The sequence below is a fragment of the Oryza glaberrima genome, chromosome 1, assembly GCF_000147395.1.
Source record: "Oryza glaberrima chromosome 1, OglaRS2, whole genome shotgun sequence".
NCBI classification, from domain to species: domain Eukaryota; kingdom Viridiplantae; phylum Streptophyta; class Magnoliopsida; order Poales; family Poaceae; genus Oryza; species Oryza glaberrima.
The window spans coordinates 9,086,931-9,111,361 of NC_068326.1; the positions used below are offsets into that span (position 1 = coordinate 9,086,931).

At 37.8% G+C, this 24,431-nt stretch overlaps 3 protein-coding genes across 4 annotated transcripts; 2 read left to right on the plus strand and 1 right to left on the minus strand.

Moving 5' to 3' along the window:
* The first annotated feature begins 411 nt into the window (after positions 1 to 411).
* LOC127762024 (COP9 signalosome complex subunit 2) lies at positions 412 to 7,567 on the plus strand. The gene is made up of 12 exons (XM_052286371.1): positions 412 to 586; positions 675 to 767; positions 3,145 to 3,223; positions 4,546 to 4,786; positions 4,869 to 4,943; positions 5,035 to 5,169; positions 5,710 to 5,897; positions 5,991 to 6,059; positions 6,136 to 6,226; positions 6,338 to 6,472; positions 6,899 to 7,011; positions 7,095 to 7,567. Exons 1-12 carry the CDS (start codon positions 577 to 579, stop codon positions 7,183 to 7,185), a joined length of 1,320 nt encoding a protein of 439 aa, XP_052142331.1. The 5' UTR covers positions 412 to 576; the 3' UTR covers positions 7,186 to 7,567.
* A 2,078-nt stretch (positions 7,568 to 9,645) lies between these two features.
* LOC127762048 (calmodulin-3) lies at positions 9,646 to 11,207 on the plus strand. The gene is made up of 2 exons (XM_052286401.1): positions 9,646 to 9,819; positions 10,601 to 11,207. Exons 1-2 carry the CDS (start codon positions 9,744 to 9,746, stop codon positions 10,972 to 10,974), a joined length of 450 nt encoding a protein of 149 aa, XP_052142361.1. The 5' UTR covers positions 9,646 to 9,743; the 3' UTR covers positions 10,975 to 11,207.
* A 356-nt stretch (positions 11,208 to 11,563) lies between these two features.
* LOC127762013 (protein ZINC INDUCED FACILITATOR-LIKE 1-like) lies at positions 11,564 to 24,143 on the minus strand. Of its 2 annotated transcripts, none has more exons than XM_052286354.1 (17): positions 23,882 to 24,143; positions 15,779 to 15,819; positions 15,596 to 15,656; positions 15,299 to 15,401; positions 15,112 to 15,214; positions 14,975 to 15,028; positions 14,786 to 14,848; positions 14,462 to 14,511; positions 14,284 to 14,359; positions 13,703 to 13,906; positions 13,358 to 13,445; positions 13,076 to 13,161; positions 12,884 to 12,991; positions 12,425 to 12,469; positions 12,229 to 12,317; positions 12,078 to 12,121; positions 11,564 to 11,856 (listed from the first exon to the last, which is right to left on the minus strand). In XM_052286354.1, exons 1-17 carry the CDS (start codon positions 24,063 to 24,065, stop codon positions 11,762 to 11,764), a joined length of 1,494 nt encoding a protein of 497 aa, XP_052142314.1. In that variant the 5' UTR covers positions 24,066 to 24,143; the 3' UTR covers positions 11,564 to 11,761. The 2 variants fall into 2 exon arrangements, with proteins under 2 accessions (XP_052142314.1, XP_052142324.1); XM_052286364.1 differs by lacking the exon at positions 23,882 to 24,143 and adding an exon at positions 16,216 to 16,544.
* Positions 24,144 to 24,431: the final 288 nt, after the last annotated feature.

Sequence of the window (24,431 nt, forward strand, 5' to 3'; positions counted from 1 at the left end):
AAAAGGAATGAAATGCTGGAGTATACTACGCAATTAGAACAAATAATAACCTTAATCATTGCCTGCATCGGTGAAGAGGCATGGACATGCATATGGTGAAAGCAATAAATTAGAGTGATAAATACCGGGAGAGTGTGCATGCCCTATTTTTAACATAACCCCAACACAACCACTCTTCTCTACTACAATCGCCACTCGCTTTTAAATCAAAATCATCAATTTCTGCTTTATTAACCCAACATGAAAAATCAATCAACCTAAAAAAACACAACATGAAAAATCCCCTGAGAGAAATCCAAACATTTGCCTGTTTTTTCGTGAAAAAAAAGGGAGAGAGAGAGCATCCTATTATTCAGGTGTATTCCGTCTTCGTCTTAAAATCCCCAACTTCCCAGGGGCTTATACGCAAAAGTCGCCCCCTCCCTTCGTCCTCTCCTCTCTTCTCTCTCCGCATCCGCCTCCGCAACTGCAAACCCCTGCGGTCTCGGAAACCCTAGCTCTCGCCCCCTCCCCTCCCTCTCCGCCCGTCGCCGCGCGGGTCGCCTCCTCCTCTCCGCCGCCACCGCCGCCGCTGACATGGGCTCCGGTAATCCCCGATATCCCGATTCGTGCCCTCGCTCGATTGTCGTTTCCGCACCCCCTTCTCTCATCCCCGTGATCGGTTCCTTTTCCAGATGCGGACATGGAGGATTACGGGTTCGAGTACTCCGACGACGAGCCGGAGGAGCAGGATGTTGACATCGAGAACCAGTACTACAACTCCAAAGGTTCGCTTCCAATCTCTTTCATTCTTGTGTTTCCTCGGCGGTGCGTTTTCTCGGACCCTGTGTATGTAGTGTGGTAGTGTAGTATTCGAGGAGAGGCCACCATGATTGTGTACCAGCCAAATCCCTGATTTTTAGCTGTTCTCTTAGGGTTCCCTTCTATGATGCATGTATGTATGTTGCTTTGCTTTTGCGTGTAATTGCCGGTTTAACTGTGACTTTGTTGATGGGCATGTATGTATATTTTTCTTGAATTTCTTAGGACGTTTTTTTTTTAAACCTGACCATGAATATCCTACACCATCAGAATCTTAATAAAGTGAAAGTACTACTTGCTTATTTCCACCGACTGTGTGGTTAGTCCTATTGTGTCCCTTGTAATTAAGAACTAACATTTTGGTTCTGCGAAAAAAAAAACACTTCCCAACTAAAAAGGGACATTTAGTTTGTATGAAAACTGAATACCTGATAGTTGTTGCTTCATGAGCTTATAAATCATGCCACTATTAAAATACAAAGACTTAGTTGGGCATGTGCATTGTTTTCTTTGAATACATCTGATTGAACTGCCTTTACCTTTCTGTGTATGGAACATTTGGAAAGATTTTTTTTTAATGATTCACTTTCTACTTTTATGAAAGATAATCTTCACTGCTATAATTTTACATGACTAAATGAATTTGAGGATCGATAATTTCTTGGAATTCTTCATTTGCTTCTAAAGATCAACGTAGAATTTTCTAGCCTTATAAAGGAGGTTAAATTAATGCCACCAGTTGTTATAAACATAAGGGCTTTACAAATTTGTGCACATAATCTTAACAGGCGGACTACTAATTATGCAGTGTCTTTCCTCAAAAAAAATAAGAAGGAAAAAAGCCGATATGTTTGTACAAACCCAATCATGGTTGTTGTGGCATCGCCTAGACAATGCCCTTTTCTTGATCTGGCCTTTTCTTCACTCCGGTAGTTAAGAACCTAGGTCCAGAGTCTGGCCTGCACATCTTACCGATGCCTATACAGTGCCAGTTAGGTGGTGCACCCATCTTTTGGATCAGGAAAGGGAAAAACTGAAGAGGAGGCCCAAGGACTAGTTCTCGCAACATTGAAGAGTCACACTATGTTCCAATTTACCAATACGGAAAATAGAGTTTCTCTAGTAATTGCGCTCTTAGACAACTACCATTTGGATAGGCAGGGACAATTAATCCATAGTTACGTGAATAATGGAATGCATGGGGATCCAAAAAAGGAAAACAAAAATTTCTATGATATCCTTCTTTTCCATGGATATGTATTAAGTGCAATAGTGATGATTCATTCTTGTAAAGTAGTGTATCTGAGATGGCAATTGGGATCTATAATAAAGGGCTGCCTATGCCCAAAACCGATGATTCACTTACCTTACTCCATGAGTGCCCCTTCTTTTTTAGAAAGACAGGTCTCACTTATCAAAAGTCATAGCAGTGGCATCTAGGAGAGTAGGAGGCCTGAGGAGGATGCTGGCAGAGGCTTACCTTGCCTTGGCCATATATGTGGTCATCCAGGATATGCTAGCTGTCCATGGCGAGCATCTGGGTGGGGTCAGCTGGCAGTGTCACGTGACTGTGTGAGGGAGGGGGCGTTAACGAGTGTGCATGGCCTATGGTGGAGTAGGTATAGAGAAAAGAAGGTTAAGAGAAGGAATAACCGAAGAAGGGAAGGTGTGGTGTACTGGTGTTGTTGGCGCAGCAATGCTGTCACTGTCTCCAATTATCCATTGCTGCTTCTCATTTGCTCTGCTAACCTGCTAAGCTTGATTTTCTTCTTTCTGCTCAGCTTTGCTCATGTATTCTCCTCTACTAAAGCTCACCTTACCTTGCATTGGGGATGCCAAGGTGGCCGCTTGGACGCCATTGCATCCTCAAGTGCTGTGGCTGTCGGTTTGTCCCATGACGACCTTGGAATCAAATTGATCACAAATAGTGTTATCTGGCAGAAAAAAAAATACTCCCTCTATTGATTTTTATTAGGCATATGCCCGCTTTCGAGAAGTAAAATTTCGTAGATTTTGGTCAACAATTAGTCAAAATATTTTTAAAAAGTTAGTTTTATGGCTATTATGATTATATTTTATTATGTGAAATGAATAGTCAAAGTTTAATCTTGAAGTTTTTTTTTCAAAATAAAATATGCCCTAAAAAGCCAACAGAGGTAGATGAATTATGGCTACTCCTATTTCTTGTTTCTGAAATGGAAAGCTAGTTCATATGGTCTGTGAGGTGGGAGCATGGGGATTCTTGCATAAATTGTGTTTATCTTTTGTTACCACACAATTACAAATGCTACTTCATGTATATGCTGCTTTATGATATGACATTGCTCAAATATCTTATTACAGGTATGGTTGAGACAGACCCTGAGGGTGCACTTGCTGGCTTCGATCAAGTAGTACGTATGGAGCCTGAAAAGGCTGAATGGTAAGCCTTATATAACATTTTACTAGTTGATACCCTGCTGAAATATCTTATTACGCATGTGGTAAGGAAGGTGTCATTTTGAACAAATTCTATGGTTGCAAAATGAAATAAAATATATAATTGAAAACATTCTTCTGGTGATGCTGTATTTTTAACTTTCACATTTAATATTTTATTCTTGAACGTCTGTATGCATCCTATTGGTTAGACATTAAAACCTTGCCTTCTGTGCGGTTCACAAAAGATGTTGGATTTTATTGTCTTGTGGGCTTGCCTAAAGTGTTGGGCTCAGCAGAATGAATCAAACACCCGAGGACCTTTAGTACCGTACCAAACCAGCAGCCTTCGCGCCAAGCGACGACCGCCCTTGTCCCTGTCCTTTTTCCATTCTGCCTACTTCTTAGCTTTGTTCCGTCAGTCTAAGGCAAAGCTTAAGTGGTTCGCCTACCTATCCATCTGTGCCACTGAGTACTCATTCAAAGGTAGAGAATAAGAGGGGTGATATGGCTTTCACCATGTAAGATAGATTTAGTAAGAACTACATTTACTGGGGATCAATTGTATCTATAATGATGTCGATTTTAGTTGCTGTATAGGTCCATCTACAATATAAAGTTCCTGGACATATGAACTCTAAATTCTATTGGCATTCGACTGTCAACATGCCCATATGAGCTACTTGTTATCGTTAAGCTTCAGGGACTCCATACCTTCATGTACTTGTATGTTTTTTATGGTAGCACAGTGCCTGTATGCTGTTAAGACTTTCAATTAGATATAGTCTGTATTCTGATCCTACAAAATGCCAAGATAATTGCCCTAAAAATTTAAAAATAAATAAGGTTGCATGAACCGGTCTTTTATATATTTGAATGAATGTGTGCATGGTGCAGTATTAGAAAAAAATTACAAACAACAAATTCTTGTTTACGTAGATCCATCCACAGAAGATTAACAATTTAAGATATAACATGACATCACTACCACCTACTCTTTGTGCAGTAAAGATGTATGAAAATTGTTTATCACAAACCATCAGCTCGAGCCTTCTCAAAGTTCAGACCTAAGATCTTAAAACCTCAGGTCATATTATGTTGACCAGGAATCCCCCCAGATTCCCAATATAGGATATGCTTGAGCCACAAATAGAATTCTAACTGAAGTATTAGTGGCCTTTTTGGAGGGCTGCATATTTTGATGGACATCCTTTTTTTTCAATGGTAATGTGTTATAAGTTGTCAGTGAAATCAAGTGTATCTGTATCCAACAGCCACTCATATTTTAGAGATCTGACGTCAGTTCTGTAACTCTTTTCTTTATAGGGGTTTCAAAGCTCTGAAACAAACAGTGAAGCTGTATTATAAGCTTGGGAAGTACAAAGAAATGATGGATGCCTATAGGGAGATGTTGACATACATCAAATCTGCTGTGACACGTAACTACAGTGAGAAATGTATAAACAACATTATGGATTTTGTCTCCGGATCAGCTAGTCAAAACTTCTCTCTTCTGCAAGAGTTCTACCAGACAACACTGAAAGCACTTGAAGAGGCAAAGAATGAGGTTCAGTTTCTTGCCTTAACCAAATTAGAATTTTATGTACCAAAAGATTGTTCTTTATACCTTGCTATTCTTTGCTGCGCAGAGATTATGGTTTAAGACAAACCTGAAGCTTTGCAAAATTTGGTTTGACATGGGGGAGTATGGCCGGATGAGCAAGGTGCTTATACAAGTTTCTCTAGTCAATTGGTTTTCTTTACATATTCTGCAGTCATTACTCTAATTATTTTGCTCGTAACTTCTTCCTGTAGATACTGAAGGAGCTGCATAAATCTTGTCAAAGAGAAGATGGTTCTGATGATCAGAAGAAAGGCACACAACTTTTGGAAGTCTATGCTATTGAGATCCAAATGTACACTGAAACAAAGAACAACAAAAAATTGAAGGTAAGACATATTTGTCAGTCTTTTTACACGTGATTATTTTGGATTACAGGTTACTACTGTTCAAGATTTTGTGTCATTTTCTTGTTCAATATTGCAGTACTCTAGCTGTATATTTGTTAAAAAACACAGTTGACTGCAGCCAGAACGCAGATATAAAGATAACTTTTCATCCTTCTGCTGTTTTGCCGGTTTATTCCTTTGACAATAATTTGTATAGGTTGATATGTTACTGATACCAGGATATTTGCCACTGAGTATACAATTATACATTTGCATAATATGCTTGCCTGAAATCAGGTGGTATAGTGAGCACACAACTTCCTTGCTAAATTATTGATTTTCTACAGCTTTATAAAATAAAACCTACAAAGCTGATGCCTGTCTTTTGTACCTATTTTGGACAATATGTTTATAAGAGCATTGACTATATTTAGCCTATTTCATTTATAGTACTATGTTGACCCATATTGGGTTCAAACCTTTCTCCTGCCTTAGGCAGTTAGCATGAAATGCACTTTCTGAAGTGAACCTCTGCTGCAGGAACTATATACAAAAGCTCTTTCCATCAAATCAGCGATACCTCATCCAAGAATCATGGGTATAATTCGTGAATGTGGTGGAAAGATGCACATGGCTGAGAGGCAATGGGCAGATGCTGCAACTGATTTCTTTGAAGCATTCAAAAACTATGATGAAGCTGGCAATCCGCGGAGAATTCAATGCCTGAAGTAATCAAATCATCTGCATTTCTTTTCCATGTTAATTTCGTATATTGATAAATTTAGAACTTCCTCATCCTTTTTTATTGTACTGCATATTAGATATCTTGTTCTTGCAAATATGTTGATGGAATCTGAAGTGAATCCCTTCGATGGGCAAGAGGCTAAGCCGTAAGACATTTGATGATTCCCTCATAAATCTTGTATCTTAATTTCATGCCACCCTGTAACTCCTTGATGCTTTCAGGTACAAAAATGATCCTGAGATCCTCGCCATGACAAACTTGATTGCAGCATATCAGAAGAATGACATCATGGAATTTGAAAAGATTCTAAAGGTCAGTGTTATTGAACATTATCCATCTTGCTATTTTCTGCAGCAATTCTAAGCTAGTTATTCTGTTAATTGATTCTGGATTTCTGATGTGATTGTTACAAACAAAATTCAGAGCAACAGAAGAACAATAATGGACGATCCTTTCATCCGTAATTATATTGAGGACCTATTGAAGAACATCAGAACTCAAGTTCTGCTCAAGCTTATTAAGCCATATACTAGAATCAGGATTCCATTCATTTCACAGGTGAATACTCGCTCTCTTAAATGTTCATGATAATCTTTGCTGACAGAAATTGATGTGAGCTAAAGATTTGTATTTTGTCTAGATAATCTGTTCCTTGTCCAACACCAGATAATGTGCATTTGCTCAATACCAGAAGAATATGACAATATCTTGTGATAACAAATGGTGCATGAAAATTATTAGCAACATGGGACTTTGGTATATACTCGTGCTATTTTAGGAAGTTGCAAGAAATATAGTTTGAAGCTTGATCTTTTTCTGTCGTGTGCCCAAACTAGGTGATTCCAGTTCAATTGAAATCATATGCGCTTAATCGTGCAGACCCTATGCTGTTCCTCACGGAGGTCTAGTTTTTTGTGAAATTTGCTTTCGTACAGTGTACAAGATGCCTTGTCATCGATTGTTCTGTCAATGTTTTGCATGTAGGAGCTAAATTTCCCAGAAAAGGATGTCGAGCAGCTCTTGGTCTCACTCATTCTGGATAACCGAATCCAGGGCCACATAGATCAGGTGAACAAGTTACTAGAACGTGGTGACAGGTGCGTATTCCCCTGCTTTTTCCATCACATTGTTCTATCTATGCGATCGCTTTTCTGAAGGTGATCCGATTCGCATTTCGCAGGTCGAAGGGAATGAGGAAATACCAAGCCATAGACAAGTGGAATACTCAGCTGAAGAACATCTACCAAACGGTGTCCAACAGAGTTGGGTGAGAGAGATAGCAGGATGCCTGGGCTGCACTGCGCTTGGCACCTGCTTGCACGTTTTGTTGTGGTGGGTAAATGCAGCGAGTGTTTGGTGCGTACATTACATTTGAGATAGGCTCTTGGATAGGTAAAGAAAAAAAGTCTCGTGTATTAAACATGGTACTCCTTTGCGCGCCATGTGAAGATGCTGGGATTTTGTCCTGAACTGAATCTATCTGCAAATTCCAACCCCTCTGAAACTATACTAGCGTCAATGGCTCGAAACTTTTGGTTTTGTTGGCATTGCCGCACTAGCAAATTTTGGTATGGTAGAGAGAATGTTTGGTTCCGTGTAAAATATGCACCAGGTACAAGACATACTGCTAATATTGTGCCGTTGCCGAGTTCTGATAGTGTTGCGAACCAATCACTTTCAAATCAAACTAAACTACTGCTGCTTGTCTATGCTGCTCCCTCGTTGTCCGATTAATCGGACATGAATTTTCAGATGAATCGGGGGAAAGCTTCTGAATTACTCCCTTCATTTCATATTTAAGTTGTTTGATTTTTTTTCTTAGTCAACTTTTTAGGTGTGATCAAGTTTATAGAGAAAATTAGTAACATTTTGAACACTAAATTAGTTTCATCAAATTTAACATTAAATATATTTTGATAGTATGTTTATTTTGTATTGAAAATATTAGTATATTTTTCTACAAACTTGGTGAAACTTCAAAACTTTGTCTAAGAAAAAAAAAATCATGATTTTAGATCTAAACAATATCTTCCCTTCTCGGGTCATGATATCTGTCCTATAAAATCTATGTTTGCCGATGACAATGTTTAGAATGAAAAGTAGAATTTCTTCTTAAGGCCATACACAGTGGGCTTTTTTTCTAACATCCCCGCGGTGCTAGGGTGGACTTCCACCCCTATGTTCGCACTCAGTGAGGAGCCGTGTATCTCTATGGAGCCTACACGTTTCATGGCTCACCCGGGGCAGATCATTAGGTGGGATTCTGTATGGACCCTATCTAAGACCACATATAGTGTGGACTGTGGAGTATGTGTCTATTTAATGCCTTTCTCCTGCATGACACTTGAGGTTTGGCTAGAGCATGTCTTGCACTGCTCGTTTTAAGTTGCTATGTAGCTTGTGCATGGACCCTACTTGAGACCACATACATTATGGAGTATACATCTTGTTGAGGTCTAGCTAAAGCATATCTTGCATTGTTCTTGCCCTAAGTTGCTCTAGACAATGTGTACATGGACTTGTTGACCTCGTCTGATGCACATGACACATGCTAATTTTTGTTTTTAATTACTAAAGCCCATATAGGAGAAATGAGGTCACCCCCTAGCCCAGTAGTTAGAGCAAATCGTGTGCTATCAGACTTCAGAATGAAAAAGCCCATCCAGTAGCCTAGAATGGCCAGACACGCACTAAAAAACAAAAGATGCCTGCTCGATCGAGTTCTCTTCTTCTTCGTCTAGGCAAGAAGATGAAGGCAAGGAGTCTCCTTTTCTTTCCTACGCCACTGACCAACAAGCTCTCAATTTGAAAAGAGAACACACCACTATAAGTGATAACGTGATCAATCTCAACGAAGGATCCTATAGACCCCTAGCGCCCTCCTCCCACCTTGGCCACCCAGTTTACACTATATTTTATGTCGACGACAACATCTAGCTATTTCTTATGCAGAGAAACAAGTTTCAAGCATTCAAATTGAATGTAGTTTCAATTTATTTATAATAGCTATCTTTATCTCAGTTTCTTAATTAGGGATTTCATTTAATCAGTTTTCCCCCAAAACATAGGGTTTCTAATTTGACAATTCATTTGAAAGCAATTGATAAACAAGCGGTAGAGTTTGGAGGATGAATGCTTGAAGCTTGATAAACATGTACTACCAAACTTTTGCTAAGGCAACATTTAGCTCTACAATAACAAACCCTACAAATCACTATTAAATATAAATTGCTTGATATGTCAAGTACTAGATAGTTTTATTGTGATATACTATTATGTTTGGGACACCAGATCATTTTCGTTTTGGATTTACTATGATTGTTTAGGGATCCTACTTGAGACCACATACACATAATACATAGTATTTGAGACCTAGCTAGTGCATGTACTCTGTCCATTCCCATTCCAAAATAGATGCCGCTTTTGGATTAAAAAGTTTTCAAAAAAAAATGGAGTTTAGAAGTACCTTTTATCACATCAATTCAAAATTTTCTCTATCCTACCCCTTAAATACAGGTATTACAGTAATTTTTTTAAGCATTATTTTTTTTACATAACTTGGATCGACAACTATAGAATGGAAGGTAGTACCGAACCGTTCCTTCTACAGGCAATTCCCTCAACCTAAACCATTGGAAGAACGTGCCAAGTTGTAAGCCTAACCTAGCACTAGTCTTAGAAAAAACAGTAGAAATCGTGAGTTGTCTCTGCAATAAAAAAGGAGGTAAGCCTACCCACACTGCAAGTCTCCAACTCGGTCAAGCCCTCCTCCCCCACGACTCCCCTCTCCTTCCTCTCTCTCTCTCGCTCGCGCGCGCCTGCGTCGCCAATGGCGGACCAGCTCACCGACGACCAGATCGCCGAGTTCAAGGAGGCCTTCAGCCTCTTCGACAAGGACGGCGACGGTAACCCCTGCCTCACCTCCCTCCCTCCCTCTCGTAATTTTGTTGCGGGAACCAGATCGATAGGCTGTCCGAAGCGAGATCGGCGATCTTTTTCTTGGGGGTTAATTAAATCGAACGCCCTGATCCGTCGTCTCCGTGTCCCGATTCTTGGTTTGCTGTAGGGATCCGGTTGGGATGCGTTTAGCTGCTCTGAAATCTCCGGATCTTTTGATAATATAGGCGTTGCTCGTCGGTTTGGGAGTAGATGCTGGTCGGTCAATCGCGTGATCCAGCGTAATTTTCTTGCCTTTTTGAGATTTGGGGCACTGGCTAGTGCCTGTTCGTAATGATTCGTGCTTGATTAGGTTTAGATGGGATAATTCTCACGAGTCCTCGTTTTCATTCCCATTGCAATAGTGTAGTAATTTGGGTTAGTCATCTCGTATGATAATACGACGACACTGTCCTGGTGGTTTTCTTGGATTTTCTACAGAAGATCTGTGGTGGTAGAGGATAAGAAGTTTACAATTAGCACTAACATGAGCTACTACTGTTTTCGATAATCTTTACATATATGATCAGGGAGTAATAATTAAGCAATTTTAGATAACACTTCGATTCTGTTCATTTCAAGTAGTGCTCAGCTTTTGGTCTTGTTTCTCTTTCTTTTATCAGTTTGTAAACAGCGACAAGCCTTGATGATCTAAAGCAGTACTGTGAATACTATGTAGTGATACACTGACACCTCGAGTTGAACGATTTTTAGACTTTGAGTGACATAGATAAAGTTATTTTCTTCCAGGTTGTATTACTACTAAGGAGTTGGGAACTGTCATGCGTTCGCTGGGGCAGAACCCAACTGAGGCAGAACTACAAGACATGATCAATGAGGTGGATGCTGACGGCAATGGAACAATCGATTTCCCTGAATTTCTCAACCTGATGGCCCGCAAGATGAAAGATACTGATTCTGAGGAAGAGCTCAAGGAGGCGTTCCGTGTGTTCGACAAGGACCAAAACGGTTTTATCTCTGCTGCTGAATTGCGTCACGTCATGACTAACCTTGGTGAGAAGCTGACAGATGAGGAGGTTGACGAGATGATCCGTGAGGCTGATGTCGATGGTGATGGGCAGATCAACTACGATGAATTCGTTAAAGTCATGATGGCCAAGTAAGTTGAAGCATCATTTGGATCAACACAGGGGGAGTTCCAGTAGCCATACTGTCAGAGGCTAAAATTATCTTTATTAATTTTATGTTCAGATGTAATTTTGTGGGGATAGATATGTTCCAAACCGAAATTCTTGATATTCAGAGACATCCTATGCTGTAGACAATGCTTTGTGTTTGTTTGTGATTTTTCTGTTTGAGAAAAATGGCTCTGATCTTTGTGATTTTGTTTATTCAATTACTCTATGTTTGTTTCAACTTTTCAAGGGTGTAGCCATTCTGTTGTCAATCAAAACCATCCATGCTTGTGCTATATTCATTCTACCAATATTAATTTGGGTGATATACTATCATATTCTCATATTGACAATGTGATGAACACTTGATTCTCTCGTCTTACTGTGAGCTCATCAGTATCCCCGAGTTTTGGTCATGATCTTTAAATATGTTCTTACATATTTTACTGTCACTATATATGAAATACAATGTTCTTGATTCCGTAAGTCTTGGAAGGAATTTGAGCATGTTTAATTTGGCAGTCATATTGCTTTAGTCGATTAATGTAACAACGATTCTGCTAGCTAGGTAATTAGATGAAACAAGATCCCGTTAGCTGTTTATCATATGCCTCGACCATCCAATGGTTCGGAGTTCAGACAGAAATCAAAAGATACCACCAAACTGATTACACAACTGAACATTACACGCGGTACAGTACATGAATTCCTCTTGCAGGTTAGAATCCAGGCTGAAATCTGATAAATTCTGGCCTTTTTGTTACCTAACTACACATCATCGCATATCCGGCAAGGCGAAAAATGGCTTGAATGTCAGGATGAACCCAATCACTGACACCATGTTCAGCATCAGGAACAGGATCTGCTCACCTGGATGTATCATGACCATTATGAGTCAGGTAACTAATCACACCTGATAATATGTATTCCATCCCAGAAAAAACCAACGTCTAGTAAAAAGTTGATTTTTCTATCTATGTTCAGATTCATATCTAGAAGTTGGTTTTTTCTAGAACAGAGAGAGTGATATGATGACACTATATCAACAGTAATGCAAATTATCATGGCTTGGAAGAGCCTTGTTGTTTTACCTGGTAAGAACAACCCAGTAATGTGCTTTTGCGCCCATGAAAACCTGCATCAAGCAAAGAGATTGATTGATTGGTCATCTCCTTTTTATTCTTGGAAGAGGGAAAAAAAAGAGAGAAGAAACATGAACTTCTAACCACAAAAGGAACTTACAAAATTCCAGCTGCTGCTGGAGCTACGGCTTTGAAGATTGACATCAGAGTGACAGAGATTCCATTTGCAACCCCTCTTTGTTCTTGCGTCTTTGCATGTTCCAACAGTTAAGAAAAAAGAGCATAACAACATGATTATGACAACGAGGAAATGCATTGAAGTAAAAAAGAAATGTCCTATTGATTCTGATACATACCACTGCAGTGTTTTGCAGGATGTTGCATGCAATAGTAATTGTAGCCTGTACCATTCAAAACAAGCATTACAAATCTTTAAACGATAAATTCCTGTAAAACGATTAAGATCGTTTTATCTAAGAATACAATTAACTTTTTAATTTGTAATCCTTTTCTCTGTAGGAGGCAAAAAAAAAAAAGGAACAACATGCTGGTTTGGTTTGAAGCCAAAACTTGCCATACCAAAATATTGACATTTTGAATAGTAATTTTGGCAATGTTAAAATGTTGGCATTAGCAAAAACTCGCCCATGATTTGGCGTTACCAATATTTTGGTATAGTTGCAAACTAAACAAGCCCAACATCACTGAATTTGGGAAGCTTGAATCAAAAACATGGATTTTTATGTTGGTACAAATAAAAATGCAATTTTCCCTATTATAGGGCAGGATATATATCGCAAAGAGGAATTGCTTACAGCGAACATATTTTTCAAAAGCGAAGCAATGTTGATGAGTACTTTGAGCTCCAGACCATACAGGTTAGCCATGAATGGATATGTTGAAAGGAGAAGTATAGACAAGACCTGCAAATCAAACATGCATTGGTACTAAAAAAAAGATTCAATTTTCAGAAGAATCATCTTAAGACAAAACATGCATCTCCCTACCGCTGCATAACGGAATGGCTTGATTGGCCCAACATATTTAGCAAGAAGTGGATAAATCGCAAGTTGGTACACCAAAACACCAAAACCTGCAAATTCAGACGAAATTGTCATTAGCTAAAGGAATTTTGAAGGCAATGATAGCTACACATTAGTGGTAAACAGGTATACTAAGTATGCTGCTGATTTAATTTATTTTGAAGATTACTTTAAAAAAAATGTTTTTGAGATATGGTTTCTTGTATGTATTGATCATGCATAAAAACTTGAAAAAACATCACATACCGGAAATAGCTAGCACGATACCAACATCCTGGGATGTAAAACTCAGGCCCCGGTATTTTCTGCTGCTCACAGCCCAGAGTGAAAATATCTGAAAATATAAGTTACATAGTACATTAACATCCTAAGTTCGCTGTTTGTGCTAATGTAACTTCTCTATAGGAGGAATACAATGGCATATCAACATCTTAACAAACTAGACTGTTTCTCAATGTATTAAGCCAGGGGTGAATCTAGAGTATTATTGAGTTGGGGCCTTGCCTAGCACCCTGACCTCCACTCATTTTACTTCCTACCTTCGCCCTTCTTATTACTGCGATAATCTATAATTCAGAATATAGGGATTACCTCAAGATAAGCTGTATCATGGAGAGAGAAGACACAGTAGAGGGTAATTGCTGACATCAGCTGCCAGTTCTTCAGCAAACTCTTTGTATGGCCCATTCTCCCTGATCCTGAGTCTTTAGTTGTTTCTCCTAAGTCTGAAGTCGCATCTTGTGCCTCTAGTGCATCAATGACTTCTTTGTCATCATGGTGCATGTGCAGGGTTTCCTAAGAACAAGGGGCTAATGTTAAGTAACTTTTCTCCACATATTACAGTAGATACTTTATTAATACTACCTCTATTGTTTTTACTTGTCGTTTTGGTCATCAACATAATCTCCAATACACATGCCTCATTATTGTTTTTTCTAATTATAAACTTATAAAAATTATTAAAAAATATAACCATATTTTTAATGCCAAATCTTAATGCCATTTTCACGGATCAAATCTTAATATTTTTTTAATATATTAGTGATTTAAGAGTTTGAGATTTTATTGCACACTTTCTAGGATGTCGTCCTTTTGAGAAAGGAGGTAGTATATTTTTTTACATGCATTTCAGCATTTCAAAGAAAGAATGGTAGGGGGAGAGAGTGGCGTACCGGAAGCCAAATACACGCAACACATGCTCCTGCTGCTAGTACCGATATGACGAAGCAAGGGAGAAAGTAGGGAAACCTGAAATTAGAAGTACATTGGATAGGCTTATCTTCTGTTCTTCAAGTATATAAACAAAGATTTATTTCTGAGGAACAGAATGAATGATGATTAATAATTTACCTCCCAAATACCGATTCTTCAGAGAAAAGATTTGGGTATTTCTTTGCAGGCTGATACAAGATAGAAAATGCACAATATTAGCCAACAGATTCAGAGCAATCTTCATAGGTTGTGAATTTAGTTAAACTTGATTCCATTAGCACTGTTTTCATTAAAAGGATGAAACTAAATAGTTTTTAGGAAAAAAATTGTCAGATTTATGTTTCTTTTTCTCTTCCACTCGCACAAGAAGTCAGCTCTAATGAAGTAAGGCATGGCGAACGGCATTTTAGTAACTATACAAAGTTTAACTTGGTTTCATCATCAAAGTGTACTTAAGCTCACCTGCGAAAGAAATCCTCCAATAGCTGGTCCAACAACCAGAGCTATTGCTCGCGAGGATGTGACCTATAACATATAATACGACCAATAAGTAGCCAGTACTAAAATATAATCAGTAAAAATTTTAAATCCTCATCCTATAGAGATAAACAAGAAGCTTGAAATGCAAAACAAGAGTATAACTCTTCTTACAAGGGAAATTCCAAGAGCTTGGTGCTCCTTCCTGCAGACCTCTGAAGCATAGGCCTGGACAATACATGATGCTGAACATGAGTACGCAACAATCCAGTGTCATGTTCTTAGCATCAGCCATCAAACTGTAAATTTACCTTGATTGGTCCTAGTATACCACAGAGTAATCCAAGTAATCCCCTGGTAACAATTGCCATCCAGTAAGTCGTGCTGAGGCCAAAGAGTGTGTTAAACACAATCCTGGAAATGGTAAAACAAGATTTACTTCAGTCCAGTTGAATGGGATCAAGTATGATTTAAATAGTCTAACTGAGTGTTTCATACACTGAGAGGATACTGATCACAATGCAGGGCTTCCTCCCATATTTGTCAGCAAAAATGCCCCATGGCACTGCACTGATAGTTCTTCCAAGGAAATAAGTAGCCCCTTAAACAGAGAAATTACTGGTTAGTCGGTAACAAGTAATCCACAATAATCATAGTGGACTAAAAATGAACACCAAAACTATTAAGTATTCTATGATAATGGTAGATTAATCAACACAAGACATCTGGTTCAACTCTTGCCCATATAATGTTCTCAGTGGTGTTGTCAAAACCATGAGAGGAGACAGTGCTCACCGACAAAACCGGCATAGAACCCAATATCTTGCTCTTCCTTTGCGACTTTCAAGTCCCTGATCTGTGGCATCATAACAAAATTGAATACATGTCAATCACCATGTACTACATGGAAATTCACATATTTGATCTCTCTATATGTTTATCATGATAATAGTTCAACTTCAAAGCATATCTTCTTACCATGAAGTACAGATACGGAAACAACGACTGAATTGGCAACGCTGGAAAGGCAAAAGACCATGGTATTAGTCAACTATAGCTAAAATGGGATTTCTTTTTTCAGGAATAGAGATAAAATAATATTTGATACAACTGAACCGAAACAAATAAAAGTATGTCTATTTTTGACAAAAGAATGAGACTACTGAATCTGATAAGATCTACCAGTTTGTCGAAACACACAATATCATGAAGATCATCGATTCATCGTCTACTCCTAAATATTATATAAATCATCAAAACACCACTATCACAATCTTAACAATTGCAAAGGCCATTTCTACATTCCACAACTTGTGACAAGTGACAACCAAATAGCTGATCCACAAGATGAAAATCAGATCAACACCTGCATCCTAACCAAACATCTATCCTCTCAAAGATGGTGCATACCATACCGGCACACAAGCAAGCGATCCAAGTGTAGAGGAAACCCAGGTAGGGAAGCCTGTCATTGGCCTGCACCTTCCTCTGCTGCCTGCACCCGGGGCAGCCTTCATGGTACACCTTCCTGCCGCCGGCGAGCAACGGCGCATTGCGATCGGCATCGCCGCCTACGGTCATCGCCGCAATGGCGGGCAAGGACGTTTGCTCCTCTTCTCCTTGCAGGTTTAGTTGTCTGAATCCACATCAAGATGATGCTTGGTTTGTGAGAATGTCCGGGCATTCTCCTCTCTTTCGCCAAGAAGTAAGCAATGGGGGTTTAATTGCAAGCATTGATCTGCTAAAGCGTTGAGATCACTTTTTTTGGGTGTCTTAATTAATTTTGTCCGGCTAAGTTTAGGCAGTGGCATTAGAGGGTCGGCTTAAATCTCTCCTTTGAAACGGCTTCTCTGCCAAGTACAAGTGTGCATACTGCTCCTCTCTCTCTCTCTCTCTCACACACAATTATAGTTATATTAAGAACGTAAAGAGAGAAAAATATTATTCTTGATTATTCTAGCTTGTGGCATACATGGTAATAATGATATTAAAAATAAAAAACACCAACAATTGGCTGAGGAACACTAAAAAAATTTAGTGTTAAATTTGTAGTTTTGTGATACATCACCTTAAATATGTAGTTTTAAGGTAGTTTGATCAATATAGTTGTAGTTTGTGAAATTATGTACGAACCGTTAGGCTATTTAAACGACTGCCAATTCAACTATGATTTGTTTTCGACTTTGGACTAAAAAAAGAAAGAAAATAGCCGGTCATTGCGGTATTTTTTTCGGCCTAATTTATTACTCCCTCCATCTCAATATATAAGAATCTAGAACTGGATGAGACGTTTCCCAGTACTACGAATCTAGACAGGCAGCATGTCCAAATTCGTAGTATTAGAAAACGTCTCATCCGATCCTAGGTTCCTGTATTTTGGAACGGAGGGAGTATCCCTTCTTTTCACATGTCATTTTCCCCAATCAATTTTTGTTTTACTCCCTTCGTCTCAAAATAAATTAATCTACTATGATATGTGATATTTTTTTAGTATTATGAATCTAGTAAATTCGTAGTATTAGAAAATATCACATCGCTTGACACGGAGGGTGTATGTGTCAATACTTTAAGATTTTTAGGGCCCCTTTGATTCATAGGAATTTTAGAGGATTTCATTCATATACAAATTTTTCCAATATAGCCCTTTGAATCAAATGAATGAATTCTATGGAATCCTATGAAATTACTATGAAATGTCTAATGCCATGCAAGGTTTGGAGGTTAACCATGATGATCTACCTCATGGAAACTTTCTGCTAAGTCTTTATCTCTCCTTTAATGCCTGTATTTTTCCTGCGGTCTAATCAGACGGTTATTCCTGTATTTTTCCTGTGTTTTGCAATCCTCTGTTTTACACTTACATTTATATCAAAATTTTACGCTTTTTTTTCTATTTCTATGTTTTCTTAGTCTTGTGATTTAAAGGGGCACTAAGGTCAAATATCACGCTTCGTAATGAATGTCATTTCATGAGAGCATAATGAGAAAGAAATAAGATCACACAGGATGCTGGATGCAGACACCTTAGAAGTTCAGGACCTGTTGATGGACGGGACTGTCACCTGCAGCTGTACTGCACAGACAGTAATGTGCATGTGGGCCTAGAGCCATAGATGTCTGTAGACAATTACTTCCTCCGCTCATAGCATGCGTGGTTTTTCTTACCGTTTCGGTGAGGTTATCGTTACCCAATAAGGCTCTTTTGAATCGCATGAATGAAGAAAAAATAAAGAAATATGAAAAACACCAGATTCTAATAAGGGATGGAAGTGTAAAATAGAGGACTGCAAAAACACATGAATGACCATTTGATTGGACCGTAGAAAAAAAGATGAGAGAGATAGACTCAAAGGAAATTTTCCAAGAGCTTTGAGCTTTTACTAAGTTTCCTCTAAAATCTCTATAGGATTGTCCATTCGATAGAAGTTTTAAAAGGATTGGATAGGATTCAATCCTTTGATTTAAAGGCATTCATAGGAATTTTTCCTGTAGGATTAAAATCCTCTAAAATTTCTATATTTTTCATCCAAATCAAATAGGCCCTAATATTATGGTTACAACAGTTTAAAAACTGATGTTTTAAAAAACTAAGAAGATTACCTCAGGTGGTTACCACAACAACAGAACGGTACGTATTGTAAACTCTGAAGTCAAGTCTCCATCATATTGTGAGACGCACCCCTCAACATACCATATGTCATCCACAATATATTTTCTAATTATATAGTATATAGTACCGTTGATTAATGGAATTGCTAGAAAACTTATAATGGTTTTTGGGACATAATACATTTTCTAATAGCTATATTATTTCATTCTACTATTAATTAATGGAATTGCTAGAAAACTTACAATATAGCCTTTGGAAGAAAAAAAAAATCAATTTTTGGACCACTGAGGTAGCACAAGTTTTGATATCAAAACAAATTTACACCATACTTATACTGTAATTGTATTTACATTACAAGCATTGTAGTTAGAGTGAATTTCTTTTTCCATATAATGTGTCGAATGTGCTATAGGACTAGGAGCACTCTTAATTAAAGCCCAGTGGGCCATCCTTGGGGAGTAGGGACCCCATGGACCTCCGCATGGGTGACACACTGACAGCCACGTCTACTTGTGGGACTTTCTGCAAGCACCCGATCCCGTGATCTTGCTAATTAAAAACCGTACTTCTGGTCCCGTGATCTCGCTAATTAAAAACCGTACTTGCTGAATACGTGTCCGTTTATGTAAAACGTATTTTGAATCAAAGGCACGTTTAATTGGGGAAATTGTTAAAGAGAGATAGGGCTGTTAAAATATATTGTTTAGTTGGTAGACGTGAAAGTTTTAGAAAGGATCAGAATTCGGAAAGAGGAGTTTAGGAGCAAACTTTTACATTTTCAATATCTAAATAAGGATAAGTGATAATCGGAAAGGGCAATTTTCTTCTAGGTATGACAGATAAATCTAAGATGTACATTATTGCTTAAAATTCAATTCCCATCAATACTCACATAACTGTCATCTTTACTACCAAACAAGAGGCAAAGTGTAAAAAAAAAAATGGTCAGACAATATCCCATATAGCCATATTGTAGATGGTGGAGTTCATTTCAATGCCATAAAGATAAATATCTTGCTTTGGTATTTTCAAGTGTTTATTAAGGTATGACAAATTATATATTTTGTATTGTTAGCTGCTTTGCATTTTTTGTGTTTAAATGGATGTTTAACGTAGTATGTCAAATTACATTATAGTAGAAATAGTTTTTAAACTTTTAGTATGTTTGTGTGTTTTGGGTGACATATATTGCAGGAAAATGCAATAAATTTTGAGTGTTTTTATATGTTGGAAACATGCATAGCACGTGCACGATTACTAGTATCTGAATAAGGATAAGTGATAATCGGAAGGGGAATTTTCTTCTAGGCACGACAGATAAATCTAAGCTGTACATTATTAGTTAAAATTCAATTCCCATCCATACTCACATAACTATCATCTTTACTATCAAACAAGAGACAGAGTAAAAAAAAAAAAAACTTGGGTGACCAATTCTTCCATCAATTCCCTTGTCCAAACTCTCAATTCCCTTGCCTTCTCTTGCCTAATAGACTGGTAATGGACCTTTACCGACGGAGTTAGCAACTACGTGGGTCTAGGTTAAATCCGAGGCACGCTCCGTACTAAATATACTTCATCCAGTTTAATATTACTTGTGATTTTGTGCAACGCTAATGTTAAGTTTTGAAATATTTGATTAAGAATAATGTTTAAAATATTTGTCTTAGAAATATGGAGGCCATGTGTATATATAGATTAGTCTAAAAGTACTTCAATAAAATCATATATTTATTGATATTTGTATACGTATTATAATAAAAAAATAGTGATCAAAATTATTTTTAGAGATCGTATCCTTCTAAAAAAACAAGTGTTATCAATCTGGAGGATGGAACAACCTATATATTGTATTTAAAATTTATCCTAAAACGTGAGAAATTATATGGTTCATCACAGAAAACTCAGTTAAAAAAACAGGGAAATTTCACAAGGCTTTTACAAACGGTATCCAATGGTTTAATTAATTCCCCATGCAAATAAAATGAAAATACCGTGTTTTGAAAGTAGATATCTACACATTCTGTCATAAAAAAAATACAATCCTGGCGATTAATCTGAACACACTCCATCCATCCCATAAAATGAGACGTGACGTTTTCTAACAATTTATTATATTAGAAAACATCATATTCCATTCTAAATTAGGGGGTGTTTAGATTCAGGGGTGTAAAGTTTTGGCGTATCACATCGAATATTATATAAGGTATCGCATAGAGTGTTCGAGCAATAATAAGAAAACTAATTACAGAATCCGTCAGTAAACCGCGTGACGAAGCCTAATTAATTCATCATTAGCACATGTTTATTGTAGCACCACATTTTTAAATCATGGAGCAATTAGGTTCAAAAGATTCGTCTCGTAACTTAGTTGCAATATGTGCAAATAGTTATTTTTTAAAACTATATTTAATACTTCATGTAATTATTCAAACGTTCGATGTGACAGGTGTATTATGCTTTCAGATGTATTGTTAGAAATATCAGAATATGTTTTTTTTAAGGGAGGGAATAGACCTCAAGTAGTCAAGTTATCTGGTACGAGAATGTCATGCAAACTCCCTCCATCCCGAAAAAATAAATCTAGAACCGAATATGACATATTCTAGGATGATGAATCTGGATAGAGATATGTCTAGATTCGTAGTACTAGAATGTGTCATATCTGGTTTTAGGTTATAGGTTATAGGTTAGTTTTTTTTTGAGAGAGAGAGAGAGAGGGGGGTTGAGTATGCAACCAAATAGTACTACCGTCGATGGCCATGAGCCATCGCTTTCACTGAAAAATCGCAGATCTTTTTTGCAGGGCGGTAGCGACGAGGGACTGCCAGGGCCACAGGCAGGTAAACTTCCAGGAAGCTTCGCACGGTAGGGAAAGCTTAGCCCTGCTGTGTGCCAGATATAGCTCCCAGAAAACGTACGTATTCACGTGTGGATGAGGTGCAATGCTTTGCATTTCCCTCGACTGGAATCACCTTATCTCAACTTGCATAGAATTTGCGTATTTGTGTTGTGCAGCACATATACAGCACTGTGTAAAATTCTGTTTTTCCCCCTTCCCAAGAGCAGCATATTTCTGTTTTTTTTAGTGATGCTCTATTGCTCTAGCAAATTTCCGTACAATGCCTGAGTTTTGGCACTCAATTTTTTTTTCCATTTTTACAAATGGAAAAGATGTGTTTGTATCTAGCATATACTCCGTAGTGTTTATTATATGACCGATGCAAAATAAGTAGATGCAATATCACTAAAAATTTAACACTGGATTTACGGTCATAAGAGAGTTTCGACAGAGTAGTAGAGCAAACTGATCATATCAAAATGTCACGTCAATCTGATATTGATATAAATGTGTTTCTTTCAACCTTTATGCTAGCATCGCAACCATGGTCCAAGGAAAAGGGTGGGAGAATGAGCGACCAAGTGGAACTGTTCCATTCCCATGGTGGACTTATTAAGGGCCTATTCGGTTCATAGAATTTTCAAATCACAGGAAAAGAAAAAACGTAGAAATAACATAGTAATGCATGTGTAAAACTTAGGATAAGAAAATCATAGGAATGACTCTTAGATAGAAAAATACAGGAATCTTTGTATTAAGTTACCACAACCAAGATTTGAATACTCTAATTTGTGTAACTTAGATTCAAATACATAATGAAACGAGTGATTTGCTTCGATCCTATGCGTAGGAATAGAAAAAAGAGGTCCAAGTGGATGTTAATTTTCCTACAAAATTCCATAGGAATCACATACAAAGGAATTCTTCCTATGCTTTTCCTTTGCTATAATCCTACAAAACAAATGGATAAACAGTGATTTTTCCTGTAGGAATGGTTTTTCTTCCATATTTCCTATGAAACGAACAAGCCAAATCTCTGTATTTTTTCTCTTACAGATTATAGATTATCACGTATATATGCATCTCACAAGATTCTAAACCATGCAATTTTCTATATTTTTTTCATATATATTCAATTAACGTTTTTAATAGTTTAAATTACCTTTTAAATTTAGAATAACTAATTTATCATTCGTCTGTACTCTTCAAATATTTTCACAAAAGCCGATATTCTCTCTCTTATCGTCTGGAAAGAACTTTGCCTTAATTTGGAGCGGGAATTGGATGCATACGCTTTGGTGGCTTAAGTTTGAATGGACTCTCAACACCGCACCTGCTGCCCTCACATGCTGACATTCTACATCTGCTGAAACATCTCCGTGCAATACTCTTCTCATGTCCTTTAGGACTATTCTCTTCATCCAGAAAAAAAAATTAAAGATATATTTTAGAATAATAAATCTAGATAAGCTAGCATTTATCTAGATTTAGATCACAACTTTAGATTGGTTTTTTTTTTACGGAGGGAGTACTGTATACTGTACTGACCATGGGGCCCCATTAGATAGACCCATCATTTCGGTATATTTGCAAATAAAAAATAATTTGTGAATAAAACTTTATATACGTGTTCTTAGCGATCTAAAAATAAAGGTTGAAAAATAAAATTAGATTAAAAAAACCCTAAAATCAATTCTAATTTAAGGTTAAAATTTTAAATTTTGGCTAATAAGTAGTAACATAAGCGAAAAAATGAGCCCCGTTGTCTGGAACCGTGACAAGTGAAAATGATTCCTTTCCGGCCAGTGGCACTACTACTAGTAGTACGTTTTCTTGTGACCTGATTAACCACGGTTAATTACTTAATTTATTCACTGAGCGTCTGGGTAGTTACGTCTGCTTTAAATTCTTTGAACCCCCATGGTTAAAGCAATGGCACGTTTTTACTGCACAGTAAATTGGGCGATTAACTTAAGAAATCAGTCCTCCAGTTAAATGACTTTTCAACTGCTCGTTCTGGATGCATGGTGCATCAGCATGAAAGAAGAAGAACAAGAGATTAATAAACAGATGCTTTAGCCAGGCAAAGTGAAGGGAATAAGATCAGGTAGTTATACTAGTGGAAAGTACTAGTATACTTGATATTTTAGTCCAAGTGAAGATAGCACGTGGAGTCTCCAAGTAAGTTTAACTTTGACTCATCCTATTTACCTTAAAGTAAATTTACTTTAAACAACCATTACATTGAAGTTTATAAAAATATAAGATAAATATATTGAAAATGTAAAAAAAGGAAATTTAGGATTGATAAAGTCTAAGTATTTTAGATTTTGATTTTGTATTGATTACATATGAGATGTGGGTAAAAATTGAACCCTATCGAAAGCCAAGTGAGCGTGCGCCTAGAAGGTGCCACTTTGAACGTATGTACTCTCCAACAACTAATAGATCTAAAACAAAACGCAAGTAAATTAATCAAAATGTTTTTTTCAAAAGATAATAACAGCGGATTAAGGAGTAATTAAGAGTTGTGTCTGATCGTATGCATGGCAAAATGGATGAAACCATGACAAAAAAAATAAAGAAAGAAAGAAGAGGCATAGTAGCTAGCTCAAGCTTGAGCTCTTACAGGAGCAGAGGCAGACGACCCAGATGTAGAAGAAGTTGAGGTAGGGGATGCCGGCGTCGGCCTTGCACCTCTCCTCCGTCAGGCACCCGGGGCACCGCCGCCGCCTCCCCGCCGCCGACACCAGCAATGGCGCCGCCGCCGCCGCCACAGCGTCGTCGCCGCCGGCCTTGTCTCCGGCGGCCATTAGTTCCTCCCTCTCCTACTAGCTAAGCTAGTCTGTCTCCGGCGAGCAGAGAGAAATTAAAGGAAGGAGAGGTGTGGAACTGACTGAACTACACTGATGAACTAGTACAGGAGCTTGGCTATATAGAGCGATGGCGCGCATGCACCAGGGACGTTTGTTAGGGTGTGCCGACGAGGTTGACACGTGCTCGAGCTGACTCATAAATAGTATACTAACATTTTAAGGATATAATCTCCCAATTAAAATACTCCATCCGTCCCAAAATATAATAATCTATAATCAGATGGAACATTTTCTACTACCACGAATCTGGACGAGCTGACTATCCAGATTCGTAAAAAAAATATTCCATTCTATCCTAGATTC